General features: G+C 46.2%; 1 protein-coding gene across 1 annotated transcript; it reads right to left on the bottom strand.

The window, feature by feature from the left end:
• Positions 1 to 14,938: 14,938 nt before the first annotated feature.
• Positions 14,939 to 15,325, bottom strand: LOC142493625 (uncharacterized). The gene has a single exon (XM_075598000.1). It carries the CDS (start codon positions 15,323 to 15,325, stop codon positions 14,939 to 14,941), a length of 387 nt encoding a protein of 128 aa, XP_075454115.1.
• Between the last annotated feature and the right edge of the window lie 8,198 nt (positions 15,326 to 23,523).

The following is a 23,523-nucleotide window of genomic DNA, read 5'->3' as shown; positions in this document are numbered from 1 at the left end:
GACGTCATTGATCCCACCCCCGAAATAATGGGTCTACCAGGGGGATGTGTAGTGTTTTTGTGCAATTTGGGCAAATGATAAAAAACAGGTGTTCTAGGGTGTCTAATGAACAGAAAGGTGCTCTCTACTTTAGTTATAATACCCATACCATGTGCTTTGTGAATAAGTTCTTCAAAGGCCAACTGAAAATCTATAACTGGATCTTTGTCCAGTATATGATAGGATGAACTGTCCATTAAAAGGCGGACCGCTTCGGACACATAGTCCTGTCTATCCTGCACGACGATAGCCCCTCCTTTATCAGCTTGTCTTACAACAATGTTTGTGTTCTCTTTAAGGTTTTTCAGAGCCAATTCTTCTCCCCCGCTCAGATTCCTGTGTGTCAGATGAGTGTTGTTCTGACATAACTGTTCAAGGTCCTTCAGAACAATGGTGTAGAAGGTGTCAATGAAGTTACCCTTAGAATGGTAGGGGAAATAGGTGGAAACAGGATGAAAGGGTGAGTGCTTGAAGTCCAGGGCCAGATCCGAATTTTTATTTATTTATTTTATATATATATTCATTTGTTATTTTATTCACCCTTCTCTACCCCTCCCCCACATCCCCTTTCCCCTCCCCCTCCCTCCCCCTTTTTTTTCCCCCCCTTTCCATTTTTTCTTCCCCTTTCTCCCATATTCATTTTACTCCTTTCTTCTTCCCTTCTGCCCCCTTTTTCTCCAATTCACTTCTTCCCCTATTTATGCTGCCTCCCACATTCTCCCCTCCCCCCCTTCTTTTCTTCTCTCTTTTCCTTCCCCCCCCACCCTCCTCTCTCCCCTCCCTATCTTTATCCTTATGATTTATTTTTTATTTATTTATTATTTTTCATTATTAATATTTTTTGTTGTACTTTGATCCCTCTGAATCTCTCTAGTATCAACATTGTCTCCATATACATTTAGTGAAAATTCATCTATTCCTTTATATCTAGGATAATGCTATCTTTTCACTAGCATCTGTTTTATATATAATATTATATTATGTAAGTCACCTGCCAATGATATCTTATTATTTTATTGTGTTATATTATGTTATATTTATATATGTATATTTATTTCTTTAATAGTACTCAAATGTATTTTACTTTTTATTCTACTTGTTAAAGTGTATGTTAGTATATGCATTGATATGCTTGGTCATTTCTTTCAACATTATTGGCTCATTTTATATGTGTTTCGGAACACATAGGGGTTAATGTTACCCTTACATTGATCACATGTATCTTATTAGCAATTATTTAGCTTCTGTGTTCTGATTGGTCTTACGTACTATATTACTGCGTTCTACACCTATACTATCTACTCCTGATGAAGTCTCTTCCGAGATGAAACGCGTAGAGAGTGCTGTGGAGGTTACTGTCCAGTTTTTATTTCCATTTCACTCACTGATGTGCTACAGCTTATTGATGCTGTGCTGGTAGCATTTGTCCCAGCCGCTCAGCCGTTCAGCCCGTTTTCTATTGTGAACTCTCTCCAGTTGAAACTCACTGACGTCACCGAGTTCTCGCGAGTCTTGGATCAGAGAACTCACTGTGTGACGCCAGAGCAAGAGGAAGGCGGCGTCCCTTGTGCTCTCCGGTCTCCGAAAGCACACAAGAGGGGCTACTGCATTAGACGTACACCGGACATCACACTGAAGTCTTCCATATCGGGTTCCTGCGTCTGACTGGCTGAGTTTCACTCAAAAATGCCTTTTATTCAGCTGTGTTTGTGAGTGTGCATTTTTAAAATCCTTCATTCCATAAATATCATTGTTATACAATTTTACGCTATGAGTGTGCCTGTTTTTTTCTGTGTTTTTGTAGATATATATATATATATATATATATATATATATATTATATATATATATATATATATATATATATAAAGCAACTGTAAATATTACTGTATGTTCATTTGCATGTCTTAGACAGGTCTGCAACCCTGTCTTTCCCCATTGTCACCCAGCATACAGCGCTTGCCACTGCAGCAAGGGATTCTGGGAAATGACATGCAAATGAGCACTCAGTGCCACCTTTTGTCTCAAGCTCGTATTACACAAGCCAATCCTCAAGCCACTGCATGCTGTTTTAAACACAGCTTTTAAACAGAGGCTGGGATGAGATGCAAAGCCATTAGACCTACTCACATACATGTTTCAACCTTGATGGGTATCATCAGTGTGAGGCTGGTCTTAATGGCTTGCAGGTTTGAGACTAGACTAGGTAATCACCACTGTCATTAAGGTTATGGTGGGTAAAAAAAGTGACAAAAACCCTCCACAGTAAAGCATAAAGAAACTGTAAATGTTACTGTATGTTCATTTTCATGTCTTAGACAGGTCTGCAACCCTGTCTTTCCCCATTGTCACCCAGCATTCAGCGCTTGCCACTGCAGCAAGGGATTCTGGGAAATGAAATGCAAATGAGCACTCAGTGCCACCTTTTGTCTCAAGCTCGTATTACACAAGCCAATCCTCAAGCCACTGCATGCTGTTTTAAACACAGCTTTTAAACAGAGGCTGGGATGCAAAACCATTAGACCTACTCACATACATGTTTCAACCTTGATGGGTATCATCAGTGTGAGGCTGGTCTTAATGGCTTGCAGGTTTGAGACTAGACTAGGTAATCACCACTGTCATTAAGGTGATGGTGGGTAAAAAAGTGACAAAAACCCTCCGCAGTAAAGCATAAAGCAACTGTAAATATTACTGTATGTTCATTTGCATGTCTTAGACAGGTCTGCAACCCTGTCTTTCCCCATTTTCACCCAGCATACAGCGCTTGCCACTGCAGCAAGGGATTCTGGGAAATGACATGTAAATGAGCACACAGTGCAACTTTTTATCTCATGCTCACATTACATTACCTACTCTTATCTCATTTGAGCAAATGTCAGCAAGCTAACCTCACACTGATGATACCCATCAAGGTTGAAACATGTCTGTGAGTGGGTTAACTAACTTTGCATCTCCCAAGTCCTTGCTTAAAAGTTGTGTTTAAATCAGCATGCATTGACTAAGGGTTGCTCATGTAATGTGAGCATGAGATAAAAAGTGGCACTGTGTGCTCATTTGCATGTCATTTCCCAGAATCCCTTGCTGCAGTGGAAGTACTGTTTGCTGGGTGATAATGGTGAAAGACAGGGTTGCAGACCTGTCTAAGACATGCAAATGAATATACAGGAATATTTACAGTTGCTTTATGCTTTACTGTGGAGGGTTTTAGTCACTTTTTTTTACCCACCATAACCTTAATAGTCGTGGTGATTACCTACTCTTATCTCATTTGAGAAAATGTCAGCAAACCAACCTCACACTGATGATACCCATCAAGGTTGAAACATGTCTGTGAGTGGGTTAACTGACTTTGCATCTTCCAAGTTCTTGCTTAAAAGCTGTGTTTAAAGCAGCATGCATTGACTAAGGATTGCTCATGTAATGTGAGCATGAGATAAAAAGTGGCACTGTGTGCTCATTTGCATGTCATTTCCCAGAATCTCTTGCTGCAGTGGAAGTGCTGTTTGCTGGGTGATAATGGTGAAAGACAGGGTTGCAGACCTGTCTAAGACATGCAAATGAATATACAGGAATATTTACAGTTGCTTTATGCTTTACTGTGGAGGGTTTTAGTCACTTTTTTTACCCACCATAACCTTAATAGTCGTGGTATATATATGATGAAATCCGCAGAGTCGGAAGAAACGTGTAGGGATATCTGGCAGTGAGCCTACAGTGACAGGGCAGCTCTCAGCACCAGCGTGAGGAGGCAAGGACTTGCCTGAAGATTTTTTTCCGGTTTCAAGTGTGAGAAGAAAGGCTAAATGGCAGCTGCATGTGGAGATTGAGTGCTCACAAACACTAAGGATTACTCCCCTGGAGACAGCAGCTGACAGCAACATCCTTTTTGGAGCCAATACTGACACTCACACACAAAGAAGAGACCGAGGAGTCCTCAGTCGGTGCATGGGCAGGTCCCATAACATGCTTTATTTTATCAGACAAATTGTAAGTGTGCATTTGTCTTGTCCATGAGATATTAAAACTTTGTTCATCTGATTTTACACAAGGATCGGGCGCTTCTTTTCTCTTTTTCTCTAATAGGTACTGTGGGAGTTCGGTGAGCCCAAGAAGAAGCAGCCTGGACCTTTTGCAAATCAACTTATCATGGACACATGTGGACTTAAGTATTTTTAATATTCACTGCATTTATAGGTTCATAATCGTGTATTGAATTTTTCATTGCCTATCACATGAACCCATTTTTTATATTTGCATTTTTTAGTTAAGTCCCAGTGACACTCAGTGTCATTTTTACCCACATTAATTGGCAATATCTTTTTTATTGCTTTTTTTTTATATGTTATGCACACTTCTTTTTTGCTTTTGTGTTTTTATCCAATAGTCACTTTTAGTTTTTCCTGCCATAATACATTTAGTTATTTTCACACCACTGTTTATTGGGCATATTTGCCTGGTGCAATTTCTTGCCACATCTATCAGGGCTGCAGCAATTTAGGTATAGTGTGTGAAGGGCGCTGTCTATATTTTCTGTCACATATATATATATATAGCCATGCATAATAATGGTATATTGCTTTCCTCTCTGTTGGCAGTAAGTCCTGGTAAGTACAGGTATGCCAGCAGTAGTTATAGAGGTTTTCCCTCATCCAATGGTGATGTGCCCTATGTATGGAGGGGAGTGGCTGTATGCTCTGAGTCCCTGGATAGTGACATCAGGGATGCACCTGCCTCCTGAAGTATATAAGGCACAACACAGTTAGTTACAGTGTTCTAGCAGTGTGTTCTAGCAGCCGTGGAAAGCTGTTAGGAAGTTGTATTGTCCTGCATAAGGGATTGTAGGAACACTTTGTGACCCTAGTGATGTAACTAGCGGTCCAGGTTGACCAATCAGCCTGTCTAAGCCACTCTGTGTCCAGGGACCTGGCACAGAGAGGATCCCCCTAGGAGAAGAGGGGATCCCACTCCAAATTGGGAGGGCGTACCTGGTGAAGGGACAGCACGGAGAGATGTGCGGCTAGAGCCGGCAGCTGCATGGGGCAGTCTGCTACATCACCGTCTACAATAAAAATGACCTTGTTAATGATACCCCCACTGTGTGAGTGTGAAGTTACTCCACAGTGGATGGCACCACCAAGAAGGAGTTCCTCACCAGGACCATCTCCCTGCGGAAGCACAGATCCTGATGAGGTGGAGGCGCTGCACATGATGTAAGTTGAACTCGCACCCACTACCTCAGCTACCTGTTCTGTTGGATATCCCTTAATAACATCAAGCGGGAGGCTCAGGAGTTCTGTTGCCTACAGGTGCACCACCAAACACACACGTAATGGGGGTTGGTTATTAAAGTACCCGGGCCAATGTGAGATTGGGGGGGGGAAACCCATTACAATTGGAGGTGCTGCTGAGATATATATATATATCTATCAACAGGACAGGCTTTTGCTAGGCACACGGTAGGAAACAGGGAAAGTGTATGCTGCCACTTTGTGCTGCGTTGGGATGGAACCGCAGGGATACCCTGGGAACCTGAGAGGAGTTAGTGGGTCTGGAGAGGGGCTATAGCTGTCCGAGTCACCTTGAGGTTGCGCTAGGGGTATGACGCCAGAAGGGAGAGCTTGTTAACTAGGTCATGTGTCCTGGAGAGGGTCTGCACTAGGCTAACTAAGAGAGGTAGACGCCCAAGTACTGCATGGGAGCCCCAGAGTACTCTAGCCATTCCAGATCACTTACCGAAGGGAGCACAGACTGGGAGGAAGGAGATACAGTAGACACTGAGAGAGTGAGCCTAGCCTGAGGTAGTGCAAAAACGAGTTAGACGTATGTTAGGTACACGAGGTGGTGCACATGGCATGTTTATTGTACGGATTTGGTAGCTGCCCCGCAGAGCGGAGCTCCATGTACAGTAATCCAGTATACCATGAGCAAGAAGCGACCGTCGGAATGGAGGATCTGCAAAGAGCAGAAGGTCCAGGATGCCGGGAAGAGGAAGGAGAACAAGCTACAGGAGAGACTCTTGTGTGTTTGTTATGGAATGGCGTGAAAGCCGTGGCTGCGCCGTGTTTGTCATGCCTATGTTCTCGGGATGATACCCCTGAGAATAGTGAGGACGACAGCCTTGCGAGATGGGAGGAACGAAATGGACTTTGTTACACCCCAATTAACAAACAGCCAGACGCTACCTCAAGTACAAAGAAGGACAGTGCTTACCAATATGGCGGTTCCCGCGGTCCCGGGACACCGCGTGGGCCAGCTGCAGAAAGTCTTGTAACTCTGCGATTTGCAAATTGTTGGCCGGTATTGGCGGCAACGAGGAAACTCCACACAGTTGGGGAGTTTGGCGAGATAGCTGGAGCCGCGCCCTCATGGACTATGACTCACTCTGCCCCTGTGCTGGGTCAGCCTACAAAGCGGCCAGACTTCCCCCTAGTTTCAACCAGGGGGAGTGGTCTAAAGTTCCACCGGATGTCGATGGAGGAAGTGGGGGGAAGGACAGCGCAACCCTCCTCTACCCTTCAGTTGCGAAGAGCCATTGATCAATACAGACAGCTCGGACGAGTGCTTCCGTTGGTGACCATGGCTGAGCAAATGGAGGAGTCCCTTGATCTCTACCCATCCCTATTCGGCTCCAGGAGGCTTCCTGATCATCCGAGTAGAGGGTGTGGAGACAGTGGTCTGTCTCTGCCTGCAGTGCAGACTGCCTGGCGGAGCTGTGGGCAGTGAGGCTCGATGCCCTCATTGTGGACTGCAATATATGTGGCCCATGACCACCTTTGTGCCGGTACAAGCTGGGGGGATGAGAAATCCTACCCCGACGTTGGCAGCGGATATTCCAGGTGCACTGTGGAATGCAAGTGCAGGTCCCGCGGAGCTGGAGTCAAGCCAACTTCTCAAGCAGGAGAAGCCCAGTCATCGGAGAGGTGACCGGAAAGGAGCCCATGGACGGTCCCCTACTGGAATACCCCGACCGAACTGTAAATTAGAGTCCTCGGAAGAGGAGTGTGCCAGGCTGGCAGAGGCACAGGACTTGTTAGAGGAGTACCATATTACTGGTATTCCGTGGCGAGATGCTATTCCTCGTGGTGTGGAGACACGGAGTCGAGTGTCTCCAGTGCCGCGACAACCCGATCGCCGTAGTCCCACTGACATGGTGACTAGCGGGTCGGAAGGAGGTCGATCTACCCCGACCCTGCGGAGCAGTAGGTTAACCCCGTGCTCACCGCAGATCCCGGGGGTGGAGGTGGGCGAAGAGCGGAACCAGGGTCAAGCTGGACCGTGCAGCAGAAGGGCGTTGCCGAATATCCTCGTGGAGGAAGAGGTCTCGCTTGGGGACCCAACCCAAGATGGCGTCGTAGCACGTGCGGATCCAGAGGCAGTTCCGGACGACCTGAGCGGTGTCGAGTGGAAGGCGATTGCGCCTCTACGGTCGAGCAGTGGGAGTCGATCCCCTACGGACAGCAGACGGAGTGGGAGCTCGAATCGGAGAACGAGAGGACCCACTACCGAAGGACAGAGCGAACATTGTTGCGAACGTGAGTCAGTTGTTGCGGAGGAGCAGGCCGTGACCCTGCCAGAACCTACCGTTCAGCCCCGTCCCCAAACCCCGTTCATCCCCAAAGTTAGCCCCAAGGCCCTAGTTCAAACCCCTGTCCCTGTCACCTGTTCCTTCGGGTCTACCTCTAGTTTAGGTGTGTCAGGGGATTCCCGGGGTCCTACCACATAACGGACTGGAAGCGTGGACTGGGGAACTTCAGATGATGGATCGGAGGGTGGAGGGAGGATTTCTCGACGAGGGTCGATAATTAGCGAAAACCATAGTGCGCTGATCATTGAGGGCGGGCACTGGTCGCAGCGTAAGGAAAGGGTTGCGCGATCTGAGGGTACTACAGGGGTATCCTCGGGCGGGCCTGATGATGAGGAGGAGCCACTAGAACCTAACTCCGAGGAGGTACGGGAGACTAGGTGGTGGGCACCATTATATGAAGGATATGTCGCCTGGATCGACCGCACCCGTTTTACTCTAGAAAGGGATGGGGTGGTTGACCATTGGTGGGCCCCTGGGGATTTTGACGATGAGGCCTATCTCAAGGAGCTAAAAGTAAGGTGGGACCGAATACAAGTAGGTCTTATTACCCCAAAAGGATCGGAAGGGTTAGATGATCCAGTGGAGTCAGATGAGCCCCTGTCATGGGTGTTGCCAGGAAGGGCTGGGCAAACTAAGTTGACCAGGGCCTGCCGAGCTGAATGGGCTATTGCGGCTAAATATAAAAGGTCACACAGGCTGGAATACCCATATGTCCCTGAACCTCTGATGAGGGAAATAGAGGACAATAGAGAAAGGTGGCTTCGTAATGATATTGAGTACTATGTCGTTAATAAGGGAGGAGCCATTACGGGAGTCCAGGCTGAGCAGAGGGTCTCCCAACTCATGCGGGCCTGGAAGATAGGGCACAGCGTGTACAGTATATGCACAAGGTGGTGTACTGCAATGAGAGAGGATTGCCACGTGAGTTTAGTGTAACTGTCCATGATGCAGCGGGGCGGGAGGTAAAGAAACCAGACCCTCGGCACAACTATTAGGTCCGTTAACGAGTGGTCTGCCTTTTCCTTTGCTGCTTACTGCTGGTCAGGGAGCGTATGTTCTGTCATTATTATGTGAAGTGATAATGTTTAAGCGCTAAGTTTATGTGTTCTTTTTCAGTGTTTCCTGGAGCAAGGTACACCAAATTTAGGACCCAGCCGGGACGGTGGGGATTCACCAGGGGGAGTATATAGCCATGCATAATAATGGTATATTGCTTTCCTCTCTGTTGGCAGTAAGTCCTGGTAAGTACAGGTATGCCAGCAGTAGTTATGGAGGTTTTCCCTCATCCAATGGTGATGTGCCCTATGTATGGAGGGGAGTGGCTGTACAGCAGCGGCAGCTTTTATTCGAGTAAAAGCCGCCGGCTGCATGCGTCTGGGAAGCGGGTAGCTGCGGCGCGTGGCGGCGCACTGTGACGTCACAGTCACATGCGCGCCCGGCTTCCCCGTCTTCCCCGGCTTCCCTAGGCTTCCCTGACACCCCTGGAGATCAAATTAAGGTAAGCGGGGGTGCGGGGAAGCAGAGGGGCAGAGCAGGAGCCGGGTTCGGGGTCGGGAAGGGGAGTAAATTGCGCGCGAAGTGGAGGGGGGGTGCGTGGGGGAAACGCGGCGGCGCGCGGTTATTACTGGCGGCAGCTGGGGTAGATCCCGGCATGCCGCCGGCATTTAGTGCAATAAAAGATGTCGCTACTGTATGCTCTGAGTCCCTGGATAGTGACATCAGGGATGCGCCTGCCTCCTGAAGTATATAAGGCACAACACAGTTAGTTACAGTGTTCTAGCAGTGTGTTCTAGCAGCCGTGGAAAGCTGTTAGAAAGTTGTATTGTCCTGCATAAGGGATTGTAGGAACACTTTGTGACCCTAGTGACGTAACTAGCGGTCCAGGTTGACCAATCAGCCTGTCTAAGCCACTCTGTGTCCAGGGACCTGGCACAGAGAGGATCCCCCTAGGAGAAGAGGGTCTCCCACTCCAAATTGGGAGGGCGTACCTGGCAAAGGGACAGCACGGAGAGATGTGCGGCTAGAGCAGGCAGCTGCATGGGGCAGTCTGCTACATCACCATCTACAATAAGATGACCTTGTTAACGATACCCCCACTGTGTGAGTGTGAAGTTACTCCACAGTGGATGGCACCACCAAGAAGGAGTTCCTCACCAGGACCATCTCCCTCTGGAAGCACAGATCCTGATGAGGTGGAGGCGCTGCACATGATGTGAGTTGAACTCGCACCCACTACCTCAGCTACCTGTTCTGTTGGATATCCCCTAATAACATCAAGCGGGAGGCTCAGGAGTTCTGTTGCCTACAGGTGCACCACCAAACACACACGTAATGGGGGTTGGTTATTAAAGTACCCGGGCCAATGTGAGATTGGGGGGGGGGGAAACCCGTTACATATATATATATATATATATATATATATATATATATATATATATATATATATATATATATATACATGTTTTGCTTATTAGCATATTTTATAACATGCATTTGTATTTACCAATATGATTATGTGTTTAAATGCGATTCTACTGTACAGTATTTTTCAAAGATTAGTATTATACTTTCAGCCTCCATATTTAAATCGGGGGGCAATATAACCAGCGATTGATTGAATAAACTCTTTGTACAGGTTGCTAGGCAATGGGAGGGTATATTCATCACTCTCCAAGAGCCATTGTACATAATCCTTTGAGAAAGACGCTTAGCAGTGACACAACACGTCAGGACCCTCCCATAATATCACGACGACACAACGTCATGATGCAAGAGCAGATTTTGGAAGCTGTCTTGGAATCCCTCTGTGAGCAGCACCTAGAGCTGTATTTGAAGTTTCCTGAGTACGGCTCGAGTGTTCTTGTGGTACCAGCAGGCTGTTATATACATCCAGAGACGACCCTTACCGTGGACTCTACAGTTGGTGGTGGTAGTATATTCACACATTGCCTGATTTTAATCTATCTTTGCGAGTGAGTCTTTCCCCCCCCCCACCCTTGTTCCCCTCATTAAATGTATTTTTTACGCTATGGGCGTGTGTAAGGAATCTGGTGTCTAAGCACCGTCCGCGCGACCATTACTCACCTCCTGTCGGTACTCAGGCGTCCAAGCGTCTGCAGCGCAATTCCCACATACCTCCGTTGTCTGCCACTGGCACTCTGGCTCCTCGCCATCACAGGTTTGCACCTACCGAAGAGGTGCCTGTTGAACCGCAGCCTCTGCGTGTGTCCCCAGCTCCGCGCTCTATGCGCACACGTGCATCTGTCTCTGACCCCATGCGCATACGCGCGTCAATCACCGAATCCACGCACACACGCACGCCAGCCCCAGACGTTATGTGCATGCATTCCCAGCTTACAGAGCACACGCCTAACAAAGCACTTTTAACCACTGCTCCTGCAGTGAGGTGTCGCCCCCAAGAATCACACAGTTCCATGCAAATCAATGATTACACTCAGCTGGGCTGTAAGACCTCCCTCCTATCAGGGAGGACTCCTTGCAGTCCTCCAGGCCTGCCCCCTTTTCCCATTGGCCTGCCCAGCCTTATTATGCCTGTGCTTCCCATCACTCGTCGCTCGACATAGTTCTGTATGGAAGCATTTGACTACTCTCTCAGTGACTCCTCAGGTATTGACGCGGATTGGACGACTACCCCCTCTGGCTCTCGACTTCAGCTCTACTTGGACTTCGTGACTTCTGGCATCCCTGTAACAGGGCTTATACCTTCGACCATCCGCAACTCTCCAATCCCTGATCTTGGCAACAGCAATAACTACTCCTCCTCTACTACCGGTACCGGCAAGTATTGTCTTCCTTACTATACCTGGCCTGGCAACACTAACACTTCACTCCGGATGCGCTCCCTTTGCTGCAGGTGCGTGTATCCCTACGTCCCACCTCAGCACAGGGGACGGGTCTGGTCTGCGGGCAGCACCGGCGTAACATTATGTCGAGCCCACAAGACGCAGACCAGACTGAATTAGATATGAGGATTCCTAACCCCAAACCTTACACAGGTGAATGTCAAGATTTTCGGGGCTTCATTAATCAATGTGAGGTAGAATTTGAAATGGCCCCCCACCAGTTTTTCACCCACGATAACTTAAATAATGTGTTTTGTATCATATACAAAAAGAGTGGTACATAAAAAGTCTCCCAAAAAAAACATTATAGTGTGGAGGGTTTTTGTCACTATTTTTACCCACCATAACTTAACTAAATATGGTGAAACCTATCCAAAGCTTCATTGTTTCCAAACCAGTATAACCAACCTCACACTAATGAGACCCATTATGGTCATATATTTGGGATAAATAACTGGAAACATACTACAACAGAATAAATATACAGGCACAATTAATTTCCATAAAAAATAGATTTTCTAATTACAGTACTGTAGGTAGAAAGGAAGAGAGGGAAGAAAGGTGGGGAGAGGGAGAGGAAGGGGTGGAGTATATCCATAGATAATACATGATACATAAACAAATGGAATGTGTTGCAGAAGAGCAAAAGATCACACATTATTCAATGCAGATTTCTCCCACAGTACAAAGGGATTGCAACTTACTAGATACATTTATATGTGTTCGTATGTAGAGAAGAAAGAGAAAGTGCACGCTGTTACGCCGGTGCTGCCCGCAGACCAGACCCGTCCCCTGTGCTGAGGTGGGACATAGGGATACACGCACCCGCAGCAAAGGGAGCGCGTCCGGAGTGTGGTGTTAGTGTTGCCAGGCCAGGTATAGTAAGGAAGACAATACTTGCCGGTACCGGTAGTAGAGGAGAAGTAGTTATTGCCGTTGCCAAGATCAGGGATTGGAGAGTTGCGGATGGTCAAAGGTATAAGCCGTGTTACATGGATGCCAGAAGTCACGAAGTCCAAGTGGAGCCGAAGTCGAGAGCCAGAGGGGGTAGTCGCCCAATCCGCGTCAATACCTGAGGAGTCACTGAGAGAGTAGTCAAATGCTTCCATACAGAACTATGTCGAGCGACGAGTGATGGGAAGCACAGGCATAATAAGGCTGGGCAGGCCAATGGGAAAAGGGGGCAGGCCAGGAGGACTGCAAGGAGTCCTCCCTGATAGGAGGGAGGTCTTACAGCCCAGCTGAGTGTAATTATTGATTTGCATGGAACTGTGTGATGCTTGGGGCGACGCCTCCCTGCAGGAGCAGTGGTTAAAAGTGCTTTGTTAGGCGTGTGCTCTGTAAGCTGGGAATGCATGCACATAACGTCTGGGGCTGGCGTGCGTGTGTGCGTGGATTCGGTGACTGACGCGCGTATGCGCATGGGGTCAGAGACAGATGCACGTGTGCGCATAGAGCACGGAGCTGGGGACACACGCAGAGGCTGCGGTTCAACAGGCACCTCTTCGGTTGGTGCAATCCTGTGATGGCGAGGAGCCAGAGTGCCAGTGGCAGACAACGGAGGTATGTGGGAATTGCGCTGCAGACGCTTGGATGCCTGAGTACCGACGGGAGGTGAGTAATGGTCGCGCTGATGGCGCTTAGACACCAGATTCCTTACAGTACCCCCCTCTTCAGGAACGGCCTCAGGACGGTCCTTAAATGTTTTTTTTGGAAAATTCTTCCTGAAAGTCTTCAGAAGAACCGGAGCGTGGATATCACGAAGTTGAACCCAAGACCTTTCATCTGGGCCGAAACCCTTCCAGTGCACGAGGAACTGCTGTTGACCCCTGGATATGTGAGAATCGAGCAGGGACTGGACCTCAAATTCTTCCCTATTCTGGGTAATAACCGGATCAGGCCTACGGTTATGGTTGGGATGAAATGACTGGATACGAATGGCTTGAGTAGAGATGTGTGAAACACGTTTGGTATCTTCATGCTGTCGTGAAGTTGAAGCCGGAATGCTACCGGATTAATCTGTTCAGTTATCGTAAAAGGGCCCAGGAACCTCGGCTCCAATTTTGGGAAAGGTACCTTCAAATAAATGTTTCTTGAGGACCATATCCCCTGGCTTGTATCTGGATGCCGGACGGCGGTGGCGATCTGCCTGATGTTTGGCCCGTTGAGAGGCGGTAAGAAGAGCAGACTGAATCTTGGACCATGCTGATTGCAGAGATGTGACACGGTCGTCTACAGCCGGGACTCCGGAAGGAATGTTGGAGACGGGAAGACATGGGGGATGAAAACCGTAATTGATGAAAAATGGCGACTCTCGGGTGGACTCGTTGGTAGCGGAGTTAAAAGTATATTCGGCCCATGGCAAAAGTTGTGCCCAATCATCCTGAGAATTGGAAATGAAACACCTCAGGTATTTTTCCAGGGACTGATTGACCCTTTCTGTTTGACCATTGGACTGAGGATGGTAAGCTGAGGAAAAAGAAGAAGAGATCCCTAGTCTTTTGGTAAAAGTTCTCCAAAATCTGGATACGATCTGTGACCCTCTGTCAGACACGATGGACGAAGGAATACCATGAATGCGAAAGATGTGATCAGTGAAGATATCAGCAAGAGCGGGTGAGGTGGGAAGTCCTTTGAGCGGGATAAAGTGAGCCATCTTAGAAAACCGATCCACCACCACTAAAATCGTATTAATCCCTTTGGACCTTGGCAACTCCACAATAAAATCCATTGATATGTGTGACCATGGACTTTCTGGGATGGGCAGAGGAAGGAGAAGACCGTGAGGCCTTTGATGAATTGTCTTGTTTTGCGCACAGACCGGACAAGAGTGCGTATATTCGAAAATGTCTTTGGACATCTATGCCCACCAAAAGATGCGACGTATAAGGTCCAAAGTCTTTTTGTAGCCAGGATGACCAGCTGCTCTCGAGGCATGTCCCCAATCCAGAACCTCGGGTATGAAATTAGGTCTCACGAAGAGCTTGCCCCTGGGGACCTTCAAGTTCTTTGGAAGGGACCTTTGTGACTTGAGGGTCTTGTCAAAGCTTCTGAAGGAAGATGCGGCGAAAATCTTCTCGTGAGGTAAAATGGTCTCCATGGAATCTTCTGGTCTCTCTTCGGAAGAATGTTGTCTTGAGAGAGCATCGGCTTTGACATTTTTAGTCCCAGGAATATATGACAGTTGGAAATTAAATCTGGAAAAGAACAAAGACCAGCGGGCTTGCCGTGGACCCAGACGGCGAGCGTTCTCTACATATAATAAATTCTTATGGTCTGTGAGGATGGTGAATGGTTCCCTCGACCCTTCCAGGAGATGCCTCCATTCTTGAAGTGCCATTTTAACGGCCAGTAACTCTCTGTTCCCCACGTCGTAGTTCCTCTCTGCTGAGGTAAATTTCTTCGAAAAGAATGCGCAGGGATGCAATTTTTCTTGGGGTGAAGGTCTCTAGGATAGAATGGCACCGGCGCCAGAATCAGAAGCGTCCACCTCCAACACGAAAGGGAGATCAGTGTTGGGGTGATGGAGAACCGGTGCGGACACAAAAGCCTCCTTAAGTGTGTTGAATGCGGTATTGGCCTCTGGTGACCAAACCGACGGATCGGCCCCCTTCTTCGTAAGGGCTGTGATAGGTGCAACAATTCTGGAGAAATCTCGGATAAACTTGCGGAAGTAGTTCGCAAATCCCAGGAAGCGCTGGACGGATTTAAGAGAGTCGGGTCTAGGCCAGTTAGTAACAGCTTTTAATTTGTCCGGATCCATCATGAAACCATCGCTGGAAATAATGTAGCCTAGAAACTGGGTCAAAGTCTGATGGAAGGTACATTTCTCCATCTTGGCATATAAGCGATGTTCACGAAGGCGAGAGAGTACGTAAGATGTATGAAAGATGTGGTCCTGTAAATTCTTTGAAAAAATCAGGATATCATCCAGATAGACTATGACAAAGTCGTTGAGTACTTACGGAAGACATCGTTAATGAAATCTTGAAAAACGGCCGGAGCATTACACAATCCGAAAGGCATCACAAGGTATTCGTAGTGGTCACTACGCGTGTTGAAGGCCGTTTTCCATTCGTCTCCTTGACGTATGCGTACAAGATTATAAGCTCCCCTGAGGTCCAGCTTGGAGAAGACTTTGGCACCTTGTAACCTATCAAAAAGTTCAGTGATAAGGGGGAGTGGGTAGCGATTCTTTACGGTGATGCGGTTAAGCCCTCGATAATCAATACAAGGTCTTAAAGTTCCATCCTTCTTCTTTACGAAGAAGAACCCTGCTCCAGCTGGTGAAGTAGATGGACGAATAAAACCTTTCTTCAGGTTCTCCTGGATGTACTCGTCCATAGCCTTAGTTTCGGGAAGAGACAGAGGATAAGTCTTGGACTTAGGTAATGTGTAACCAGGAATCAGGTCAATAGGACAGTCATATGACCTGTGTGGGGGTAGAAGGTCAGATTGTACCTTATTAAATACGTCCAGAAACTGGTGGTAAACCGTAGGGAGGTTCGTCTCAGGAACGGTGGTATTCGCTAGGAGTCGCTGTGGTTCGCCTGACCTTGGTTCCCAAGTGATGGGGTTGGTTGATGTCCAATTGATCCGTGGGTTGTGTAGTTGTAACCATGGCAAACCTAGGGTTATGGGTGTTCCCGGAGCCTGAATTACGTCGAGGGTCAGGGTTTCCTTGTGATTATCAGAGGAAAGTACAACCGGAACCGTCTCTAATGAGATAAATGCCGGCGTGAGTGGATGCCCAACAATTCCGACCAAGGCGATGGGGATCTTTTTCTCCACGAGCGGTATCTGGTAGTGTTTGGAGAACTCTTGATCCACGAAATTGCCTCCGGCTCCGGAGTCTATGAAGGCTACTGTGGAGACGCGGAACTTACGGCCTGAGAGGCACACGGGTATAGTGAGTTTCTTAGGGAATACTTTTTGGGGAAGGGGACGAGGAGACATAACACCCACGAAGAGCCCCTTCATACTCACTGGGTGTTCCCGTTTTCCAGAGATGGAGGACATTCTTGGGTCAGATGTTTTTGCAGGTCCGCAATAATAGCACAATTCCCCGGCGCGGCAGAATTGCCGTATTGGTGTGCGAACCCATTGAACCCCCAACTGCATCGGTTCGGACGAGTCCAAGGAAGGACGGAGTGGTGAAGTGGACCTGGGGACTGTAGTAGTGCTGAGAGAGAGAGACGAAGAGGTTACCGAGCGAGTGCACTGGCGCTCCGTGCGGCGTACCTGAATAAGTTGGTCCACTCTAATCGCCAGAGTGATGAGATCCTCCAAAAGACCTGGCCTGGGTTGTAGAGCAAGTACATCCTTGATGCTGTCTGACAGTCCTTGCCAGAATACAGCGACGTAGGCCTCCTGTTCCCAGTTGGTCTCTGCTGCAAGGGTCCAGAACTCTATGCATATTCAGTCACCAGTCTTCGCCCTTGAGTAATCTGTAAAAGAGAAGAAGACGCCACCTCCCGACGTGCAGGGGAATCAAACACTTGCCTGAATTCCATCTTGAAGGCTGAGTAATTCTGGGTAGGGTCATCTCGCCGCTCCCAGATGGGGGAGGCCCAAGCCAGTGCGCTACCCGTCAACAGATTATTAGAAATGGAGCCCATTTAAGCAGATGCATCGCCGTTCACACAACTTTGTTCCACTGCTATGGAAGGAGTGTGAATGGCGTTCAAAGAAATATCTTCCAAGTGGTTATCTGCTGACCTCAGCTGGAGAATCTGAGTCTCCAAAGAAATTAACACAGGCTGAAGCGGTTAACCATCAATGGGATTATTCTTGCGCACAAGAGGGATATTATTGTTCTCTGCAAAGCTCTGATCAATAAAGTTGCCACCGGATCCAGAATCAAGAAAGGCCAATGTGTAGACAGAGAATCCCTCCCCTGACAGGGAGATAGGCAAAAGGATCATTGTGGGATTAGAAGTGGCTATAGGGGATAATGAGATAATTCCCAATGAGATTCCCCTAGACCTCATGGGAACCTTGCGTTTCCCGCCTTGTTGGGGCAAGAGAATGCGAAGTGTCCAGGACCCCCACAATACAGACAAAGACCATCATCTATGCGGCATTGCTTCTCTTAGCGTGAGAGAATATTGACTCCCAACTGCATAGGTTCAGATGAGTCTATGACAGGTAGTTCAACCTGGCTCACCTGGCTGGGGCTTATCCTGGTTGGAGCCGTGCGATTAAGTCATCTCTCTGTCCTTCTCTCCTGTAGGCGGTGGTCCACCTTGATGCAGATAGCAATGAGATCTTCCAGATTGGTGGGCTGGTCGTGAATTGCAAGTTCATCTTTCACGGTTTCAGACAGACCCTGCCAGAAGGCAGCAGACAATGATTCTCCATTCCAATCCGTATCTGCGGCAATGGTCCTAAACTTGAGTGCATAACGAGCGACTGGCCGGTTACCCTGGGAGATATCGAATAAAGCAGAAGCTGCAGATACCTTTCGACCCGGAGTATCGAACACCCTGCAGAATTCTTTGGTGAAGGCTCCTATTCTTTGGGTGAGGTCGGATCTTCGCTCCCATATAGGAGAAGCCCAGGCAAGTGCATCATCTACGAGAAGAGAGATTGTGTAGGCTACCTTGGAACAAGAAGAATTGAAGCGGGAAGAATTCATCACAAACTGAATGAAGCATTGGTTAAGGAAACCCCAACAATCGTGAGGATCCCCGCCATACCGATTGGGCATGGGAATCCGGGGTTCAGACAAATAAGAAGGCATGGCCATGGTACTAGTGCTCAACTGCTCGGGGTCCATCTGCGGCCCTTGAAGATGGAGGGACAGGGTCCTAAAGTCCTCCTGGAGGGTTTTCAGGTGTTGGTCACTAGATTCTAATTTGTTTTCAAGATTAGAAAGGACGTTGGCATGTGTGCTCAGGACTCTTCCTACCTCAGCGGGGTCACAGTTTGTTTGGCCGAGCTTACTGTAACGCATAGCTCACCACAAACGTGACGCGACCACGGGGCAGAAGTAGGGATTGGTATAGAATGCCGACCACAACCGCGAGGGCGCGTCTAGAGTGTAGGATAGTCTTGCAAGCCAGGTCGGGTTATAGAGGACAGCGTAAATGTGGTACTTGCTTGGTCTAGGAGCGAAGAGTAGCGGATCGTTGTGGTACGTAGCCGGGGTCAGGATTGGAGAGAGTAGAATCATCGTAAAGTCAAAGCCAGGGTCAGCGCAGGACAGAGCAGGATAGTCGTATTCCAAAGCCAGGGTCAGTACAGGAGAGTATCACAAAGTCCAAAGTCCGAGGCAGGGTCAGGCAGCAAGGGTAAGAGGCAGACAAGGTAGGATACTGGATGCAGTGAGATGCAGCGTCACATAAGAGAAGTTATGCTCGGCAATGAAGGAGAGCTCAGACATGGTATAAATAGGACCTCCCTCCAATGGGAGGCAACCAGGAAGTGGAGGCGCCCTCACTGATAGGCTTCTGGATTGTGCAGGTGCGTCCTATTGTGCAACCGATTAGGAGTGGGGGTGGGACCTCCAGATCCTTTGGATAGGTTTCCCCATACTTTGTTAAGTTATGGTGGGTAAAAAAAGTGTCTAAAACCCTCCACAGTAAAGTATATAGCAAATGGAAATATTACTGTGTGCTCATTTGCATGTGTTAGACAGGTTTGCAGCCCTGCCTATCACCATTATCACCCAGCATACACTGCTTCCACTGCAGCAATGGGTTCTGGGAAATGACATGCAAATGGCACACAATCTGTAACCTTTTACCCAAAATCAATGTTTACATGGAACCCTTATAAGCAAATGCTCTGCTGTTCACACAGCTTTAAAACACAGCATGGGATTAGATACAAAGCGAGTTAAATCACTCACAGACAGCTGTTTCAACCTTTTTTGGGTCTCATCAGTGTGAAGTTGGTTGTACTGGCTTTGCAATTTTCAAGCTGGGTAGGTTTACCATATACATTATTTAAGTTATGGTGGGTGAAAATGGCAACAAAAATCCTCAACCGTTAGCATATAGCATATAAAGAATATCACTTGTGAGCACATTGACTTGTCTGCAACCCTGCCTTTTACCATTATCACCTAGGATACAGTGCTTTCACTGAAGCAAGGGATTCTGGGAAATGACACGCAAATGGGCACACAATGTGTATGTTACAGTAAACTAAATATAAGTGTATGCATCATGTAAATAGCAATGTTTGTTAACGGAAACCCTGTATTTAAATCTAGTCGAATTTATATAAATGTAATAGATATTGGCAATGTGTAAATATGAACATAACAACTTAAACAAACTACTATTAGGTGCTAATATAGGCTTCCCAATACAGAGGTGTTCATATACAGTAGACATCATAGTGTGTACAGTAGATTCTATATAAATATATTTTATATTTATTTTTTATATTTATTTTTCCTTTAAAAATCTTTTTTTAAATGCCCTGTATCGAAAAAGTGGTCTGATTAAACAGATACAATTGTATTACATTCTGCACTTATCTAATAAGAGGAGTGACTACCAATCTGATCATCAATTACAATCATTATAAAAGGATGGACTACCTATTCCCCTTAGGAACTGATCCTAATCACGAAACGCGTATGGTTAATCTGATAAAATCTCTTGGAGAAGTCCAAGCTCCATTTTCCTGACTGACTGCATTACAAACTGCCAAGACGGAGTGCACTCGAGCCCACACCGACAGGCAAAGGCAAGGAGACAGATACCTTCGGATCTGCAGGACTTTCGTAGCGGGTGCAACAATTCCCTTTAAACGTGTGAATGCTGTTTTACTATGGAGATGTTGTGAGTTGGAAAACACATGTTTTTAGATGATTTAATTTTTTTTAATTGAATTACACTATGGATGTTTTGTGCGCTTTCTTTTTTTCCTCTGTTTATATGTACCTATATACGAAATATGAAATATATGAAATACCTTTTAGAAATTACAATGGCTGCTCCTGCTGGCAAGAAACTGCACAGATAATTTTGTTTACAGATGAGGCAGATTCAACAGATGATTATGCATACTTGAATGGTAATTTGCCGGTGGTATAATTAGATTTTGCTCACAAAAAAACAATCAAAACAAAAATATATCTATATATTTGTAATGCTCTTTGAATTATTCCCCATATTAGTCTGATTGGTACATGGGGTTCGACATGTCAGGGGGAAATTGTGCTATTTAACTGTGATAGCTTGGATAACTATTAGCAATAAATAATCTGATTGCTAATTCAGTTCAGTTATTGAGATATATGGTATAAGGTGTCTATAAGTAAATACCTGTATGTGGTGCAGAGTTAAGCATATTTCAGCCATTTTGTTACCTAGTAGCAGAGAAATTCTAATTTTCAGTGAGAAATATTTTGGTACAGTAGCTAGCTCTGCAGGCAGACAGGTAAGGTTGCAGGTGTCCTCTGTTCAGGTGGGGTTTAGTCTTACCACAATAAGTAATTTAATAAGACCATTTTTTACCACCGTCATCTTGATAGTTACATATGTAAATGCATGGAACAGCTGTTTAAAATTCAGCTCCTAGAAATGGACAATGAAGCTCTTATGCTATCATTCTAAATTCCAGTGAGGCCCTGTTCAACTGCCACTCCTGAGGAACCTGGTTCTAGAACATTCAGGGGAGCTCCTCACTGGAATTTAAAATAATGTTCAAAGCCGAGATCAGCCCTTCTGATGCTCCTGTCCGGTGTGCAATCTCTCAATGGAGACTCCTGACGAAGCACGCAGCATAACGCGTTGACTCAGCGTGAGTGTCACCAGTCACAGGGGAGAGAAGTCATCATGCAGGTCACAGGGTGAGACTCATGGAAACCTACGTGTTTGGGATAACCAGCGGGGCATCCGTTCCTCAGCATGATCGTGTGTGGGTGAGACATGGACTATGAGCCTCTGTGACACATTTTGTTTTTCTATAAATGCCTTAAAGAATTTAAAGAGTGGGAGTCAATATTCGTGAGAACTTACCTGATTTGAATATATTGTTTTGATGATCTGAACTATCCTGTTGTTCTCTTTCTTTTTGGGGAACTGCACCGCACTACATTTGACACATGCTATATTAGTGTATCCACGTCGGGCTAGAGAAAAGTCTACTGAGGCTTAGTTTTCACACTAGTCTACCAGCATCCAGCCTATCATAATTTCACTTCTTCTTCATATGCATTGTGACAAAGTACTATCGCTCTACTATACATCTAACTTCTGTTTATGTGCTGCTTTCATACATGTTAGAGAACCCTGTGATGTTTGAAAGATTGTAACGTATCAACTATCTGTTTGCCCAATAGAATGAACCACATTAGAAACACTGTCTCCCTCCTTTATTATGTTACTACATAAAATAAAGGACAATTACAGCTACCCATCCTTCTTTATCTACTTTGGGGACCTTGTCCTTGTGGCGTGTCTTGGTTACATTCATTTTCTCACAATTGTATTTTTATCTATATCCTTCTTTTCATGTAATAACTGAACAGCTTTTCTTACATTAAGTTCTTAAAACTCTCAGTGTACTGTGTACTTTAAACATTTACATACTGTAGCCTTTCAGATGCCTTTGAGAAAAACAAATCTACAGTATCTACAACTGTATCCTACAAATATATTTGTTTTAAGTACTTTGGGCTTTCCAGCTGACATAAACGACTTGAAAGCAAGCAATTGAGCATTTAAAGCAAGACATACCAGTTAAGATGTCTTTATAACAGCATGACCAATATGCATTCACCACAGGAGCACCCAGATTTTCTCAGTTAGGAATTTCAATGAGGTAAATCAATCCACTTACATAAGGTACATACATACTTAATAGATGTACCACAGAGCAGTTTAGTTACAAACAAATTCAGTTTTTTATGTACTGTATGTACTGAACACATCATGACAATCTACAATACAAACAAAGAAAAGACTTGCCCTCATTAGGATTCAATCCATATGACATTTTCCCTTGTTTTTCAACAAAAAAGAAAAGCACCAGGTTCATAAAGTTTTTTTATTTTTTATTGGAGAACTACATTTAAATATAATGTATAACATCTGTTGATTTAATGTAACCATGTAATACTATCATAATTCTGTGCCCATGACATACAGTACATGAAAACGAGAGGTAACTCTCGATATATTACTTTCTGGTAAAACTTTTATAAATAAAATAAAGAAAAAACATTATCTTTAATGCTGAATTGTCATGAGAAAAACTGTACAAGAGTTTGATACTTTAATTCTTATGTAATCTACATTAACAGCATAACGTAAGCATATAGCCATGCCAATGTTAAAATTATTTAATTATTGTATGTATGGTCATGATATATTTAAAGGCCAAAAACATGTTGATTTACTGCATGTGCAGAGTTCCAAGATGTCTAGCATTGTGGACTACACAAATTACTATCACTATGTCATCTGTGGTACCCCACAACAAAATTCAGATACACTACCGACACACTTTATTAAAGTGTGGCCGGTACCGCAAGCCGGGAGATTTCCCGGCTTGCTAGTGGCCGCCCCTCGGCGTGCCGCGCGTCATAGACGCACGGTCACGCGTCTTCGGGAGCGTGCGCCCCCTGCACGCGCGTCCAGGGGCTCCCCGAGGGAGCCCTGGTGTCCCGCGATCGCGGGACAGCGGCAGGGGGTTCCGGGGGACCCGGCGGACCCGGCGGACCCGGCAGCGGTAGGGAGAGCGCCCCGATCGGAGGGCGCTCTTCCGCTGCTTCGGCGCGCGCCCGTCACTCTCGGGCGCGCGCCAGGCTACTGCTGCGGCCAAGAACGGGCAAATGCTCGAATAAACTTGGCCGCAGCAGTATATAGCATATTTAAAATATTGAAACATTGTATTACAGAAATGTAATATGATATAGGGTTTCATGACAAACTCAAGCAATGCAAGTCAGGGACCCATACCTGCATTTCCATATTTTTGACAATTTTAAAGATGCCCATAACTTTCTATTAATAAATATATGTAATGATCCCAACAGATTGTTTCACTAGCATACAGTGTTGTTGTTACTAC

The sequence above is a fragment of the Ascaphus truei genome, chromosome 1, assembly GCF_040206685.1.
Source record: "Ascaphus truei isolate aAscTru1 chromosome 1, aAscTru1.hap1, whole genome shotgun sequence".
Taxonomy (NCBI): Eukaryota; Metazoa; Chordata; class Amphibia; order Anura; family Ascaphidae; genus Ascaphus; species Ascaphus truei.
The sequence above is the reverse complement of the archived record's forward strand: the minus strand, read 5'-3'. Positions and strand labels throughout refer to the sequence as shown.